This window comes from Lytechinus variegatus, chromosome 7 (assembly GCF_018143015.1).
Source record: "Lytechinus variegatus isolate NC3 chromosome 7, Lvar_3.0, whole genome shotgun sequence".
NCBI lineage: Eukaryota > Metazoa > Echinodermata > Echinoidea > Temnopleuroida > Toxopneustidae > Lytechinus > Lytechinus variegatus.
The window spans coordinates 14,071,697-14,088,923 of NC_054746.1; the positions used below are offsets into that span (position 1 = coordinate 14,071,697).

General features: G+C 36.1%; 1 protein-coding gene across 1 annotated transcript; it reads right to left on the minus strand.

The window, feature by feature from the left end:
* Positions 1–1,736: 1,736 nt before the first annotated feature.
* On the minus strand, positions 1,737–13,617 carry LOC121418498. Its single transcript, XM_041612406.1, has 3 exons — positions 13,290–13,617; positions 5,919–6,014; positions 1,737–2,051 (listed from the first exon to the last, which is right to left on the minus strand). Exons 1-3 carry the CDS (start codon positions 13,401–13,403, stop codon positions 1,941–1,943), a joined length of 321 nt encoding a protein of 106 aa, XP_041468340.1. The 5' UTR covers positions 13,404–13,617; the 3' UTR covers positions 1,737–1,940.
* Positions 13,618–17,227: the final 3,610 nt, after the last annotated feature.

Here is a 17,227-nt window from a genome sequence, read left to right on the forward strand (position 1 = left end):
CTTACTCTTGCACGTGGCAATAACCGCTTTCTGCGCGTCTCTGTGAACACATGGTAGAAAAGAGAGTGGTAGTGGCAAAATGAAACCCAAAAGTGCAAATTGACAGAATGATGACTGGTGTGAGGTCTTTGTTTTCTTTCATACAAATGCAGTCTCTGCTACATTGTACATGTGAGGTAGGTATCATATATGGTTAATCTAATCAATTGTTATAAAGGATATTTAAATCTGTAAGATGAGATCTCTGTGCACAGAAATTGGTATATAGGACACAAACATGTGAAAGCACCATTTCTTTTATTCATCCCTTGAATGAGAATGAGACATTTATACAGTGTAGTGTGAATCCCATTCAGAAAACAGCTTTATGGAAAAGGGACTTTAATTAGGGAAATAACAGTCTTCTTGCAGAAGCCTGATAGTCATAATGAATTACACTTCAGTCATTTCTTGACTAAAAAAAAGTTGATAAGACCCCAGTCTACTTGTTGGATTTCTAAAAGAAAAAAAAGGATACCGGTACCCCATTCCAAGTAAATCATATATACATGTAGTGAGTGATTGTATTACCGACCAGCCTTGTATTACAGAATGCGTGCATCACACGCATCAGAAAATAATTTCATATGCTAAAAACTTTGCAACATCCTTCCAAAGGGAACTTGAATAGAAAGATGATGAAAAATGGTCAAAACCCATATTCAAAGTCTTCAAGAAATTATAAAATATGGTCGAAATAGCTCATCAGTGATTTTGTTGTTTTCTCAACTTTCCCATAGAAAACACATGTTCGGTAATACAATACCTTTTTCAAGTGACCAAAATATTTCACATGCGAAGAGGGGTCCGATTGGAAGCTAATATCGTAAAAAGGAATAATGATTTCGGCAAAATTTTTACATATTATATTTTGTAGGTAATTCTGTATTTATGGTGAAAGTTTGGTCAATTTTATGAGAATGTGTTTGATATGATTGAATTCATGTAAAGTGTTCGGCAAGACGATCCACTACCATACATTCTTACAATCTTTGCCATATCAACAGAGAAAACAGCTTTAGGGAAGTTGAACTAGAAAACTGATGAAATGAGAGGAGCAGGCCGATAGAAATGAACAGAAGTATGTACAATCAAAGGTAACGTGAGTAGCAGTAGTAGAAATGAGAAGCTTGAGATGCAGAAATGTCACGCATGTGTGCTCAACCCTCTTCCGAGTCGGGGAGCGAGGTGTTTGTAATACCCATGACTAGATTTGTCGAAGAGATTAGCGAAAGTATATCGCAGTATATATGATTGCAATCACTCGTTAATCTAATATTCACCTTTTATTGATTACCGTTGGGAAAAGTCAATTTTTAGCCTCCAGCTCCACTGCCAGAGTGTGCTATGAGTTCTATATTTTTACTGTTGCATGCTGTTTGGATGCCGAAACAAATATTCAGCATGGAAAAGAGAATGATTTCTTCATCTTCTCTCTCAAAGTGATTGCTAATATGAGTTACATGGTTTCTATGTACAATGCTATCAAATAGAGATGATGCAGTCATGAAAAATTTTACCCCCCCCCCCTGGTATTTTATACACATGTATTACAATGTGCACCGTCATGTAGACAAAATAACAAAACCAAACACATCTCGGTTAAGATTTTATGGTGACAACACCTCCACCACAAGTTAAAGCAACATCTATATTACACATCTGTTAGCAGGCAAGACAAAAAGGAATGCTGTCAGAATTGTTCCTACAGACTGCATGTTTCAAGGCAAAAACTACTTAACATTTAGAAAATATTGTATTGCTCTATTGTCACTGAATAAGCATACAAAAAATGATAAAATCGTACTGGTTGGTATCTCTCCCTGCACTCCGCAACTATCCAGCAAATGGACACCATCTGACTGACATTAAAATTGAGCTGTTTACTACATCTTATAAGCTTACCTGATTTTAACCCCTTGTTGAATCTGGATGGGTTTTAGCTGGATATCAATCATCTGGTCTTCAGTATCATTAATCCCAAAACACTCCTTTAAAGTGTGACACGTATCCTGGATAATAAAGACAAAATAAAAAGTTGCATGTATGTATCAGACAATGAAATGGAATGAAGTGTATAAAAACCATCGCTGAAATTACAGTCATGCACAATTCTCAATAATTCTTATCCCCCAATCTCTTTGAAGGTTTTCACTGTTATAATGTAAACCTTACCTCTATCTCATTCTTGATTCTCTCATCTCTTCTTTATTGTATTCAAAATCTGTGATATTTTCCTTTTTCTTTCACTCTAAATGTCTTAAAATTAAAATAATCTAAGTGCCATCTATTAAGGACCAAACAAAAATCAGATTACGAATTACCATTCTATAAGTTTTACTTTTTGATATAATTCTGGTTTGCTCTGTAATCATGCTCCACAGAATTATGAGTGTTTCATCTTTTTTGCTTAATCATCTCTAGTGCTCTCCATCTTTCCTACATGTATCTCTTTTTTCTTTTCTTCTTTCTCATTCTCTCATCTCTTCTTTATTCTTTCCAGCCCTCTCTTTTTCTAACCTATTTTCTTATCATCTCCATCGTTCAATGTTTTACCACTTTGTTATTTCCTCTCTCACACACACACACACACACCTCCTCCTCCTTCGTTCTTGCTTCTTTTCATTGCTCTCTCCATCTTTCTCATACTTTCTTTATTTTCTCCATTTTCTCCATCCTTCTCTTCTCTTACTCCAAGATATATATGTTGACCAGTCTAACCACTCAAGATCTCTTTAGATCCTGACCAGCTGACGTTCTGTTGGACATCAATTGGTACTTCACAAAGTCACTATCAGTCACTGCCTCATTAAGTGTTTTGCTTATAAAGTGAGTACACTGGCAGCAGCATGCATTTAATACCTTCTGTCATTGTCTATACTACAAAAACTATGGTTTTGTGGTTAAATTTCACAAAATATTATCATTGTAGAGTGAATGTTTTCAGGGAATGGCATCTATTCAATTGCCTATCAATATCAAATGGATATATGTACACTAAATTTCAAGATTATGAAATAAATCTAGATCGGCTGTGATTATGGTGACCCGCCAAACTTTGGTTTTGGATTTAAATCAATGGAAATTTTTCAAACCAAATTAGATATGAATCCCAGAATTCAACTGGTCACTATAATCAAGCTTATAAAGTGAAGGTGAAGAAAAAGAAGAAGAGAAGAGTGAGGGGGAGGATGATGAGAAGGAGGAGGAGTAGGAGACTTAGGAGGAGAATTAGAAGAAGAAGAAGAAGGAGGAGGAAGACGGGGAGAAAAAGGAGGAGAAGGAGAATTAGAAGGAGAAGAAGAAGGAGGAGGAGGAGAAGGAGAAGAAAAAGGAGGAGAAGGAGAATTAGAAGGAAGAGAAGGAAAAGAAGAAAAAGAAAAGGTAAGAGGAAGAAGACAGAGAAGGAGGAGGAGATGGAGGAGAAGGAGGAGGAGAAGAAATAGAAGGCGGCAGAAGATACTAAGATACATGTATGACATTGCAACAAGATGGCAGGAAAAGGTTCTTTCTGGTCATTAGATTAGTTTCTGAAGTGCATCCAAAAGCATGCTCTGCTGGTTGCTATGACACGATGACCCTTCTATGTTACCTATAAACGGTAACAGTGTACACACAGGTAGGATCGATGAGTCTGCTGCCCTCGACATATCCAGGACAAATCAATACAAGCCAAGAGGCTACCCACAATTCTTGGTTTCTTCAAGGACTTCTCTCCCTATTTTAACTTCAGAAAGATGCATTAAACACCAAGATTTCCTTTTTTTTTTTAACGACCATACATAATGCACATTCTCAAAATTTCAACTTAAGAAGAAAACCATAACTGCGCATAAACACTTTTTCAAACATCAATTTCAATGGAATTATTTCACATTTCAATTTTTAAACACATTTACTACATACAGTACATGATGTAGCCGTAACATCTTGACCTAAAATACATACTGTTTGTATTTGCAGCCCAACTTAAACTGCTCCTTTTTTTAAATTCAGCAGGAATTTCTCTATTCTGTAATTAGCAAAATGTGGAGCTGGAGGCAGTTGAGAAAAATGGGTGAATGGCCACTTTTTTAAGTAAATCAAGATCATTTACAATACATCCCGAACACTGTTTTTCCTAATCTGTGGTAGGCAAATCAAATGAAACAGAATAGCCCTATGCCCTATGTCCTTTAAAAAACTAACATAAAAAAGACAATTACCCTCTGCAGGTCCATTTTAACAGACATGTAGAAACCAAAATTAAGCCCCTTTTCCAGAGTTTCTTTCTCTAAACCTTCTCAAATTATCCCACAGACCCGTGCTAACACAATCTCCCTTTCCACGAGGCAATGATTAAGTTTCTAGAAGCTCTGGTTCTCCATGCCAAACTAAATTTGCCACGATCTAGGGCAGTAACCTAAGAGCCTGCACCCCGGTTCAAACAATCTTAGGATTTACGTCACCACGGCAGCAGCACAATTTAATCAGGAGCAAATCTTCTACAGAACATCCCACCCCCTTTCTTTGTTCCCTTCGATTACCTGTCCTGACACAAATTGATGTTTCAGTACTCTACAAACACTTGGCTTTGTTTTAATCAAAAGACTACAAGAAAAAAACAAGCACATTCTTTTTATTATTCTGCATTTTCAGGCTCCTTCAGACATTAATGACCAGACCAAGTTTGCTGAGTAAACCCTTGTACATCCATTCTGGGGATATACTTAGGCGCATTCAGACTGCCGCAATGTTAAGAATACCAGATATTCTCTGATCAGGAAAGTTTCCCTGATGTACCCCGATCAGGAAATACAACATATTTTTTCCCATTTAAAAAGAGAATAAGCATATAATATCCACGAAAGAAAATACCTGCTAAATAGTAGGTACTTGCTGAAATTACAAGAACTTTCATAGGTTTTTTTTTCCAAGGTCATAGGTAGTTTGGCTGCAGTATGAAAGCAAATTACAAGTTCTTACTCATCCCAGCGAGTAGTTCGATGTCAGTGCCGTGGGCAGCTCGCACCTCGCCTGCTAATCAGACCATACTGCATGTACACATCACTACAAGAACTTTATACCTGAAAAACAGTCTGCTTTGAGTTGGCATGAATGCAAAAAAAAAATATTTTGAGGCTTGTTCTCATAATTCAACTGGTACTATGGTGATCAAGTCGGTCTGAATACAGCTCTTGCAAACTCTATTGCTCAATCATCAATCAAACTCAAATTACATCCCCTCATTAAACAACTACAATCAGTTAGCTTGAGATAAGGACAGAAGGGAGAAGCAAATTGATTACATTGAGTATCACAGCTGCATATGCTGACAATAAAACTAAGAAAAGAGGTAGCCATTCTTTAAACATGATCATGTCTTTGGACTACCTCATAAACAGTCTTTGCTCTGGACCAAAATCCAAGATTGCAACGGCTTAGAATACTGTCAGAATTACGCACTCAATTTCCACTAAATACCAAGACATGACTCCCCCCCCCCATCTTCATGTGCATAGAATGGAATGGAATTGGAACATTTTTTTTTTAATTTATGTACATACAATTGTAGATACATGTATACAGTTGTAAATCATATAATTGTTCCTACAGTATTTCATTGGAATCGTTTTGGTGTGAAATTACATCTTTTGAGAGTGGATTTTACCTCTCTTGGTAGTGAAACTGTTTAAAAAGATGTACAGATGTATATTGCTGCACATGTATACCTTAATTCAAAGGATTGTGATAAGTGCTAGATTAGTTGTTTAGCATTCAGAGAGTACAGAGTCAAAATTCTAAGACCTTTTAAGAAATATTCACCGGTATCCATAATGGCTTTAATACCAACTGCTGGTGTAACCAGTAAAATATAGCTTCTGCTACACTCCACTCACCTGTGCCCCATAGCCCCACACAACGTCAACATAGGAGTCTGTCAAGTTTTCCTGCCACAGAATATCACCACTTTCCAGAGAATTAATACAGTCACCCTGTCAAAAAAATTGAAAACAAATATAAATAATGCTACACAACCTTCGTGTAAAAATGGATGAATCAGAAAACAAATTGATGCAAAGATCTAGATGCTTTCATGAGTAGTGATTATTTTCATTTGCTAAACGTTCTCATTTATCAATAATCATGGTGCATACATGCAGGATGTAGAACACACGTAAACATACAACATCATTCTGTTATTGCAATCATTTTCCTCAAAATATTTGTTAATGTATTCAACTGTCCCTTCTCTTTATTTGTTTACTTAGTTCTACATGTACACTATTACTACATGTAATTCATTACTATATTAATACATTACCATAAATTACTGCACTAATTTCTCAATGAATTTGAATAAAAACTGCTTTAAAATATCATTCACATTTAAAATGTATCGAAGAGTACCTTAATATGATAGCAGGCAGAAAATGGAAGGTCAAGATAGCATTACTAAGTAACATCCACATTTGAATGATATATAACAAATAATTCTCATTAGGGTTTAACATACATGTACTCATATTTAAATGTTAATGACTCGTACACTGTACTTTCTACAACTTGGCTAAACTAACTACAAACTTTGTGCAACTTTAAAAAAAAGACTAAGGAAAGGAATGATTAAGAGGGCTATTGAATGATTTGAATACCAATATTTGAATGAAATACAGTACATAGTACAAATCATCCTCATGCGAGTTTAAGATTACACTCCTCCATGACTGTCAATGCCTTGTACTTTCTACTAAGGTTCAACTACAAGTGTAACCCTTTAAACAAAAAACTATGAGAGATGGAGGGACAAGAAAGGGAGAGATGAAATGAATCCTCCCTAAACGTGGTTCTCTAGCTCCCTCATGGATCAATAAATACTCCAGCCACATTCCCCCCTTATTTGCATGGCTCCGTGAATAGACAAGACGCCCGTATTCTCCATGCGCCGCCACCGCTAAAAAGGACCGCCATTTGCTCATGTGCTGGAAATTTCTACAGATTTAGAAAAGGCCAAGGCCATCCATGATGTCTTTCAGTCCATCTTCAAGGTTTGAAATCTTTCTTCTGGATGCTGTTTCCCAGGATTCATTCATATCTTATCGCTCACTGAACACCATGACTCAATCAACTCGCAACGAAAATATGATTCATGTCTATGTGTGCACAAGAAAATTATAGATCAATATCCTGAAATGTTCCTCATTAAAGATAAACTCTATATATGCACAGTATGTGGTGGCAGACTGGTTATAATAACAAAATGAATTTCTGAAATTTTTTCCTCATTGAAGATAAATTCTAGTTATGTATATGTATGTGTAAAATCTCTAAATGAATGCGAACAAAGACAATTCCAATGAAACTGACCACCAAGGAATAAGTGCCTATACAGTGAAACCTGTATAGAGTGATCATCAAATAGAGGTAACAAAAGTGGTCTTTATGGACAGGTTCCTGTAATGTTTCAATGGCAAAGACATGTGAGACAAAACTTTATAGACAGATGGTCCTTCTATACAGGTGGCCACCAACGGCACCAAGGCATATCAGTGTATTAAAATCAGAACTCTATGCTGGCCAAAGAATTCCTGTAAAGAATGCCTCTGAAAGATCATTAATTGCTCAGTAATTACCAAAGTCAGCCTGGCATTAAAGAGCAGAGAGGGGTGATTATTGGGTAGGGGAAGGCGGGGTAAGTTGTGACAGTTTTTGCTTTTTGCATGGTAGAATTGATATGATTAATAATCTTGTCGAAATAAGTACCTTGCCTTGAAATTTAATTCTTCTGAAATATTTTCCACCTATATATAACTTTCTATCCCCACACTGAAAGTCATCGTGACCTTTGAAAAAAACGATGTCAAATGGTTCAACTTGCCCCATATATGGGGTAAGTTTGAGCCACCTTCTGGGGTAAGTTGAGCCACAAAAACTATGTACAACATGTATGAGGGGAGAACCAGCATGTCAAGTTTTTGTTTAAAGTCTTCTCACTTGCTAATTCTCTATAAATACTAACATCCTGTAAAAGGAAAAGAGCAGTCATGTAAATTTGCTCCTTTCAGCCAGCATTTCAATCGATTTTTATGGTTTGTTTGTTTTTTAAGATACATTACCATAGGAATTACCATGGCTCAACTTGCCCCATGCTGTTTGGCTCAACTTACCCCAGTCCGAAATTAGTGCGATAATTTTGTATCCACATATTTATTATGCATCCATCATATAAAAGACTATGACAAGAATGAAGATCCATACCTGGACTAATAATGTTGTTATCATGTCTTTATTATATTTAAAGACGTGTGTGTTTATAAAGCACTTATCTATTTCACACTCTTTTTTACTTTTTTGGCTGAAATTCATATTTTTCCCTCTAAAAAACTACTTTTTGTTTCAAAGTTGAAAACAATATGGTGGGGTTAGGGGTTATGCAATGGGTCATCAATACATGACACCACCACAATGTCTGAGTCATTCATTATTGGCCTGGAGCTGGTGGCTCAACTTGCCCCTATGCTCAACTTACCCCGCCTTCCCCTACATGTAATGCTGACCTAGTGGGACACATATACCTGGTAAGAAACACTAAGAATCATTATTTCAATTTTTGACATTGATAACATTACTTTACAAAGCATGGGTGAAGTCAACATATCATTATAAGTGTTTATTCATACATATTGTACTGTACGATGTGCATAATACTGAGTATTTATAGGAAGTGATGAAAATACAAAAGTATATTAAAAAAAAAAATGTGAATTAGAATGAAAATCCCTATTCCATGGCATACCCCTTTAACAAGGATGGGATAAGCTAATGATGGAATGGAAGATAAGAAAGAAGATTAAAGGACAAGTCCACCCCAAAAAAACTTGATTTGAATAAAAAGAGAAAAATTCAACAAGCATAACACTGAAAATTTCATCAAAATCGGATGTAAAATAAGAAAGTTATGGCATTTTAAAGTTTCGTTTATTTTCAACAAAATAGTTATATGAACGAGCCAGTTACATCCAAATGAGAGATTTGATGACATCACTCACTCACTTTTTCTTTTGTATTTTATTATATGAAATATGAAATATTTTTATTTTCTTGTCATTGTCATGTAAAATGAAGTTTCATTCCTCCCTAAACATGTGGAATTCCATTATTTTAACATTTTGTGCTTTGAGGCAAGGAGGTCCTAATTGTCAAATTCGTAAAAATTAAAATATTGTATAATTCAAACAATAAAAAACAAAAGAAATAGTGAGTGAGTGACATCATCGACTCTCTCATTTGGATGTAACTGGCTCGTTCATATAACTATTTTGTTGAAAATAAGCGAAACTATGAAATGTCATAACTTTCTTATTTTACATCCGATTTTGATGAAATTTTCAGCATTGTGCTTGTCTGATTTTTCTTTATTGATTAAAATCAACATTTTTCTGAGGTGGACTTGACCTTAATAAATCTCATAAAATTTAATATTGTTTAATAGTTCAACCATTACAAACCTTAAATGAAAAGCAATCTCATAAAATTTAATATTGTTTAATAGTTCAACCATTACAAACCTTAAATGAAAAGCGTTTTTCCATTTTACTCATATCTATTATTTTTTATTCATTCTGTCAATTCCAGATAAATTGATGCAATTATAAAGTAAAGAGAGGAACATTTATACTTTGAAAACTTGAAAATATTTCTACCCTGCATTTCATGATAAGCTGTGACAAATCTGTAAATCTTGTCTTCTTAATAAAAAAATGACATCCATAAAAAAATCAATTAATTTTACACAGTATCCATTCAAGATTTAATTCAAATCAATCAATAAACTGTGCAGTTTCAAGTACTGTATACATGTACATGTATTTATTCTCATCAGTACTACTAATAAAAATGAGCACAGCATCTTGTTTCATTTTGGACAATATGCTGCCAACACCTTATACAAGAATGAAATCAAAGATAGGGTTGTACATGTTGAGTTCACATTAAATCAGCTCATCGCTTGCAGAAACTGAAAATGACCTAAAATTCTTGATCAGGATGGATAAACGTACATTTATTTGGAATTCACTCATAAGGGATATCAGACTTGTAAATTTATAGCTTCGTTTCAAATGCAAAGTGCTTGTGAATAGAATTACAATGTGTGATTATCTTCTTACATTTTCAATATGATGCAAACACATTCTCACTGCAATGCTGATAACGTATGTATTCTGAGGTCTGTGATATAGGTATATGATATGAAAAGTTGAAAACCCAGGAAAGATTGACCAACTACTTTTTCTTCATTTGGACTAAAATAATAATAATACAGAGTATTTCTAAAGCGCCAAATCCACATTGATTATGTGCTCAAGGCGCTACGAAAAGGAAATAAGAGAAAAATTACAAGGAGCAGGAAGGGACAAATACTAAAAATAATAATGATTTTGATGGATTTACCTTTTAATTAATCTCTTCTTCTACTTTCTGCTCCAAAAATCAAGTCATGAAATTCATCCATATTACAATTGCCATCAGACTATAATATTTTTACTGCAAGTGGGAGTTAATTTCTTATTTTGCTTGTACATCAGATTTTGATTAAATTTTCGGTGGTGTGCTTGTTTTTTAATTTTATCTATCTATTCAATGCTCGTTGTTTGGTTTGATGGGACCCTTAACTTAAATTTAGTCGATATGTTGTTATTTTTATTCAAATAAAGGGGGGCTGCTCAAACTAAATGAGGGGCTGCTCGAACTAAATGAAATTACTAGCAAATTGTATATAAAAGGGTAGGTTTTGATTGTCGAGACAAGAATCATGTATGATAGCATGGCATTAGAAGGATTTGTTAACAAAAAATTCATAGAGAATGATGTTTCTCAAGTTGGAACTGACATTGAAAAAAATTTGGTAAGGGGATTTTTTAAAGCACATAATCAAGCATTTCTAGATTTCTATAATAATAATAATATAGGTATATTTACCCAGAGTAGCCACTTCAGTTTCAAAAACTGTTCTACCAGCGGGCCCTGCTATTATTATTACCCCGGCTTTAGCTGAGCTGCCAAGGCGCTCAAGCATTCAAGGAATTTCTTCCTACCGGATACCCATTCAACTCACCTGGGTTGAGTGCAGCACCATGTGGATGACTTTCTTGCGGAAGGAAATTACGCCATGGCTGGGATTCGAACCCACGACCCTCTGTTTCAAAGTCAGAAGACTAATCTACTGGGCCACAACGCTCCACTAGAGCACTTCGCCCATCTTTTAAGGACCATGAAACCGGGGGAGGGGTTGTCTTTCAATAAATGTGTATAAAATATAAATATTGCCATCGGATTGTGATTTGCATCATTAGGTCCCCCCCTTTCAAGCATTTTTAGAGCATTTTCCCTGTCTTTTAAGGACCACGGAACCCAGGGGAGGGGTTCTTTTTCAATAAACATGTACAAAAACATTTCCATCTTTCCATTGCCAATCAGGGCCAGGACCAGAGACTAGACAGAAATTTTCTGTCATTGAGAAGTGAACCTCTTATTCAGGTAGAGTCTACTTAACCATAGAGACAGAAGCGCTCAAATTGTTCAACTATACACAACTCGTGTTTCTGGACAATCGCAGTGAATTTTACAAAAAAAAAAATGAAATAAATCTTTTAAACATTAAGTACATGAACACAGACCTGGCCTGGGCTATGATATAATAGATTCAACTTAGAGATTCATTGATTTTATTTTTTTCCTCATGGGTGATTTTTCAGTAAAAAAAAGGGCATCCCGGTTTGTTATCTTTGTTTGAATCGTGTGCAAAGTATGAATAATAAAGGCATTTCTGCCCTTCTGCCAACCCTAGAGATTAACCCGTGAGGCATCATATCTGATTTAGGTAGGGGTGACTAACCTTTTGATTTTCAAATGAAAAAAAGAAGAAGGGGCTGCGGAACGGTTTTTAAAGTTGGGGGGGGCTGACCATCCAAAAAATCAAAATCATATCTTGTTTTTACGTTTTTGTACACGGTTTTTGAAAAAAGTGTCCGCGGCCCCTGAGAAGAGTTCAGGAAGAGGAAAAGGGGTAAGAAAATAAGATCATTGTTTTGAAAAGTGTGTGCTATTCTATTAACAAATGATACCACCCACAAAATATAGGTTTAAGGCTTAAATAGCCAAGGTGCTCCACATCTCCAATTATAACAAAATTTGCAACATCACATCAAAAAATAAATGGGGTACATGTAAGCCTACAAGTAAATCATTACTATATTCCAACTCATGCTGTTTTTACTTTTAATTAAGAATAATGTTGACCTAGATATTATAGTGAAGCACAGGACATCATGATCTGATAATTGATAAGGAGCTACATGTAGAAGACTTTCAGACCAGCATCATACATGCACACCACACTCATTTACTGCGACAGAAACAATTAAAGTCTAAATAGACACTCATAGCTGTATGAAGGGGGGGGGGGGGGCAGGGGGCAAATTTTGAAAACATAGGTACATTTTCTTTAATGAAAATTTTCACAAAATTCAAGTGTGCACAAAATCCTTTAATTTCACGATAGGAAAAGCAAAAGTGTCCCCATGACTCACTTTCAAGTTTCTTCCAAAATTGTTATGCATAAATTGGCTTGCTAGTTGCCCCTCCCCCTCCCCTCCAGAAATAATTCTTGCATACCGTACAGCCTAGACCAAAAGCTTCGGTCTCTGTTTTGTTGGTTGTTCAGCTGAACTTCGTTGGCTTCACTCACCAAATACAGAGACCAAAGTTCTAGCGCGATCTGTACAGGGGACTCGATGGCCATATGTTTATGTACTTAAGATCGGATAAAACGGGGAAGTGAATTTGCGCGACAGCCGAGGTAAGTCACTGTTTTTGTTCCTTTTAACTTCATTTTTCTCCGTTTTTTGGCAATTGATGCCAAGAGGGAATATAAATTTACACTCTGGTCACTATAATTTTCGAAAATTTTATTCATTAAAGACAAAAATTTAAAAGCCCCGACGGGGGGATTTTGCATTGCAAGTCCCCTAATGGTGGCTGCACGATAGCGAGCCGTCTGTGTACGAGGAGAAATGAAAAAAAAATGTTAAAAAACTCCTCGAAACAGACGGCTGCCAGCTGTCTACGTACAGCCATGCCATGTAAACAATGAAAATAAACCTATGGTAATCTTTTAAACTTGTTGTAAATAAGATTTTGCATTGTTTGCATTGCCTCTTGAAAATAATAATAACGAATTACAAAAAAAATATATGGGTAGCGTTACTTACCGCACCAGCGGTGCCCGACTGTCCAACCGACGCCAGAGCTTCGGCTCGCTGGAGCATCACCAACACGGTAAGTGCCCAAATAGCTGCCATCGCTTGAAAACAACATTCACTCATGTTTAAAAGCAACAAATCAACAGTAATGATCCGAAACGTTGCAGATTTTCAGCTCACTGTAATTTTTTTTTCCTTTGGCTGTTATTATAATTTCAATTTAAAAGGATATGGCTGTTGTCGATACCACCACCTTGAAGAGGGTTCCGAGTATTACCCCCAGTTGCCGCACCGTATACGCAGACTGTTTGTACGGAGTTCGTATATTTGAAATTGATGGTTTTCTTCATCCACCAGACGCCGCCGTGCACTCCATACCAGACCTATGTGTAACGTTTGGGCTGTTCCATTGTGCGACCACCACCCTTAAAATTTGGTTTTATAAATGCGTTTTAGGGCATTATATCAATTTATTTTCAAGTCAAGCCCTAAGTTCTATCTTTCTATAACTACTTAAATAATATCATATGTTTTATTCTCAATAAAGGCATACAATATCCCGCGTATTTGCTACATTAGAAGATTGAAAGTAATTTTCAGAGACGCGTGTTTTTGAAGAGTAACAACGAAGCAACCTGTTGCCGTGGAGGAGAGACGCCACGGAATGGGGTCATATTTCATCCGAAACTGGTATGAATATCACAAAAACAGCATAGATGATCGAGCATTCTCTTGATTTCTTCTAGAGAAATTGAATTATAGAAATTGATGTGGTTCCAGTTGTGGTTGTTCCATGCAGCCACTTATAAGTCACTCATTCTGTTAAAACTCCTCTGAGATAAGGACATGATATCAGGCACAAATATAATATTCTCAAAAGAAATTACATGCCAACATATTTTTATGACAAGGGACTGTTGATATCATATCAGCAAACACAATACAGGTTGTAAACTGACATGGACGACAACTTCAAAGTTTCAATTTTGTATATATCCATTTCGATCTTCCTTTTCAGTTTCTTTTCTTTTTTTTGTTTTTAGACAAAGATGAGAGAATTGTCCGAGGATGCATGAGTCATAATTCATAAACACGATAAACAAAACAGAGGCAGTACAGAAGGTTTTTATTATAGGGGTAGAAGTAAAAAAAAAAATGGGTGGCGGTGATTTTTTTACCTGATTGCTAAGAAAGCATGAATGCTTGTAAGCAAGCAATCATAGGACCGATGGTTTTTAAGTCCTCTCCGATGGACCGAGGTTTAACGCCTTAACAACCTAGTGGGAATCGAGCCTGGGTCACCTGAATCCGACCCCCCCCCCTCCACCCATGGGCGGCGGAAGCGGGGGGGACAGTTCCCCAAAAAATTTGAGGTGGGGGACGATCCCCCTAAATTTTTAGTTGATAACTTTTTTTTTTTTGCTTGTCAATTTTGTTTCCTGCGTCCCCCCTAAATTCTGGTGGACCCCCTAAAAATGTCTCTTGTCCCCCCCTCCCTAAAATTTAGGTTGATGACCTTTTTTTTTCTGCTTGTCAAATTTTTTGTACATGTGTCCATCACAAAATTTCAGGTAGACCCCCTCTAATTTTTTGGGCTTCCGCCGCCAATGCCTCCACCGACAGAGTTATAGCGCCTACATGTGCCAGTTTTCTGTACTACTAAAAGGTAAATTTCACCAAAGCAAGAAGTTTGTTTTCTTTCTTTTTTGTAAAGTCCCTTTCTTCCGTTTCCTTTTCTCTTTTCTTCTTTATCATTTTGTCCAACAGCATATAGGGGACGATAACCCCTACCCCCACTGAAGTTCCTACCTGCCCATCATAACATACAATGAGATGTTGCTGCGGTTGTGAGCAAAGTTTCAAGACTGAAATTTAAAAGCCTTGTGATACCCCCAAAGAACAACAATTTCAATGACCATTTTAAGACTTTATTTCTATGGATCATATAGGCATATGTTTCCTTCTTTTGGTTCACGCGCTCGAATTTTGACTGGTGAGATATGTATCCTATTTAAAAGTTCCTGCATCGATCCTTACACTGTCCCTATTCAGGTTTAGTGTATCTAACAGTTTCAGTCAACTCTCACGTTGCGCTCTCATTTACATTGTTTCGTTAGAAATTTTGCTCATGATTACAAAAAGGTGCTTAAAATTGACGATTTCAAAATTCAGCAAGCACTCGCAATATTTCTTTATGCAGTTTGAGCCATGTTTTTGTTTGTAAGAATAGGCTATCAATAATTCACAGTCTTAATGATTTATGGTTACCCACCTTATAAGCGGCCAATCGGGTAATGTTGATAAAATCTGTTCTGCCCCCAGATGGATTATTTTTTAATATAAAAGGATTTGAATTAAATTCCCTAGAGGTTTGAAAATATCTTATGTAGGATTATAGCTAAATCCAGACTTCGATTAGTCCCTATCTACAGTCCAGCTGGATTTACTTCAAATCAATGCAATTTCAAGTGATCCCAATTCAGTAAATCATGTATTACATCAGTTATCTTATAAACCTGCACTGCAAACCTGCAATTTTACAAGAACACCGCGAGGAACATTGAAACGTACCGTTGGTCCATTCAAAAAGTAAATAAGAACAAGACAGTTGTGTTGTCTGCTACCAAGAGGGGGCAGACTATCTTTTTAGGAGAAGTCGCACCATCAATGCATTCGGATGCCGCTCTTTGTCTCGTCAGAGATGAGTTTGATGGGACTGCCGAATGTTGTTTTTAATCAATAATAATTAAACATGATTAATAATAATAATAATAATCAACGTGGGTCTGAGGCGAAGGGGTGGGGGGGGGCTAGGGGCTCACAGTAACCAACAGTTGGTGTAAGGAATTAAGGAAACCGAGTATACATTAATCAGTTAAAAACAAGGCGGGGCACATTAAGTTAAAATGGGGAGGAGTAGAAAAGTATCACCAATATAACAAGGGATCAAAATTATAAATAAATGATACTAAGATAAAGACCACATTAATTGTGCAAATTGCACTATATCATGAGGAGAAGTAAGTTTGATCGTAAAATGATCATTGGTGGTGATTCACAACCCCCCCCCACCACCATCATTCATAAGATTTTTTTAAAGAAAAAAGCGGAAGATATTATACAAGAAGGGTGATTAATAAAGAAGGGTGAAGGGTACGACTCAGCGAGGAAATATAGAGAAAGTGAAAGGGATGGGTGGAATGGGAGAGGAGGAGAGAGGGGGAAGGTAGAGGGGGGGGGGGGTGGAGAGAGAGGGCATGGGGATGAAATATAAGTAGGGACATATGGATCTGATGCCTGTATTGTTTATAATCCGGCCCGCATAATTCATATGCAGGATGCATCTATTGTGGAAATAGCTGCATTCGTTTAATCTCTAATTGCTGAAGTGCATTTATTTTCATTTATTCGATTTCCCTTTGAACTGAAGGCATATACTTTACACATAGGCAACAAAGGTAAGATAATTTTGATTGAAATGTTACGCGATCGTTTGTTCTTTTCATTATATAAAACAAAATATTTTATAGAAAGTTGAGTGCAATTGTGATTACTTACTCGACGTAGAAAACATTCAACTGCTTACCGATCTCTTTTGAATTGAAAACCAAAGAGTGCTAAAAAACACGGATTTATGATATACGATGAAAACGAAGACAATCGTCTAAAATCTGAATATCTCGTTATTTCCCATTTTCCATATTTACCATTATTTTGATAAACATGTATAATAATACACATATGTCAAACATGTTATGGTTTCATGTATTGGCTTCACACAGTGATAATTATGTAAATAGGTAGAAAAAAATTCGAACAGATTTAGATTTTAAATATTTATTTATTTTTCCCATACGCCATATTCTGCCCCTAAAACATGTTGGTCATCACATCACGGCTTATAATTAAACATCAATTATTTATATTTCGATTCTGAGGATTCCGAA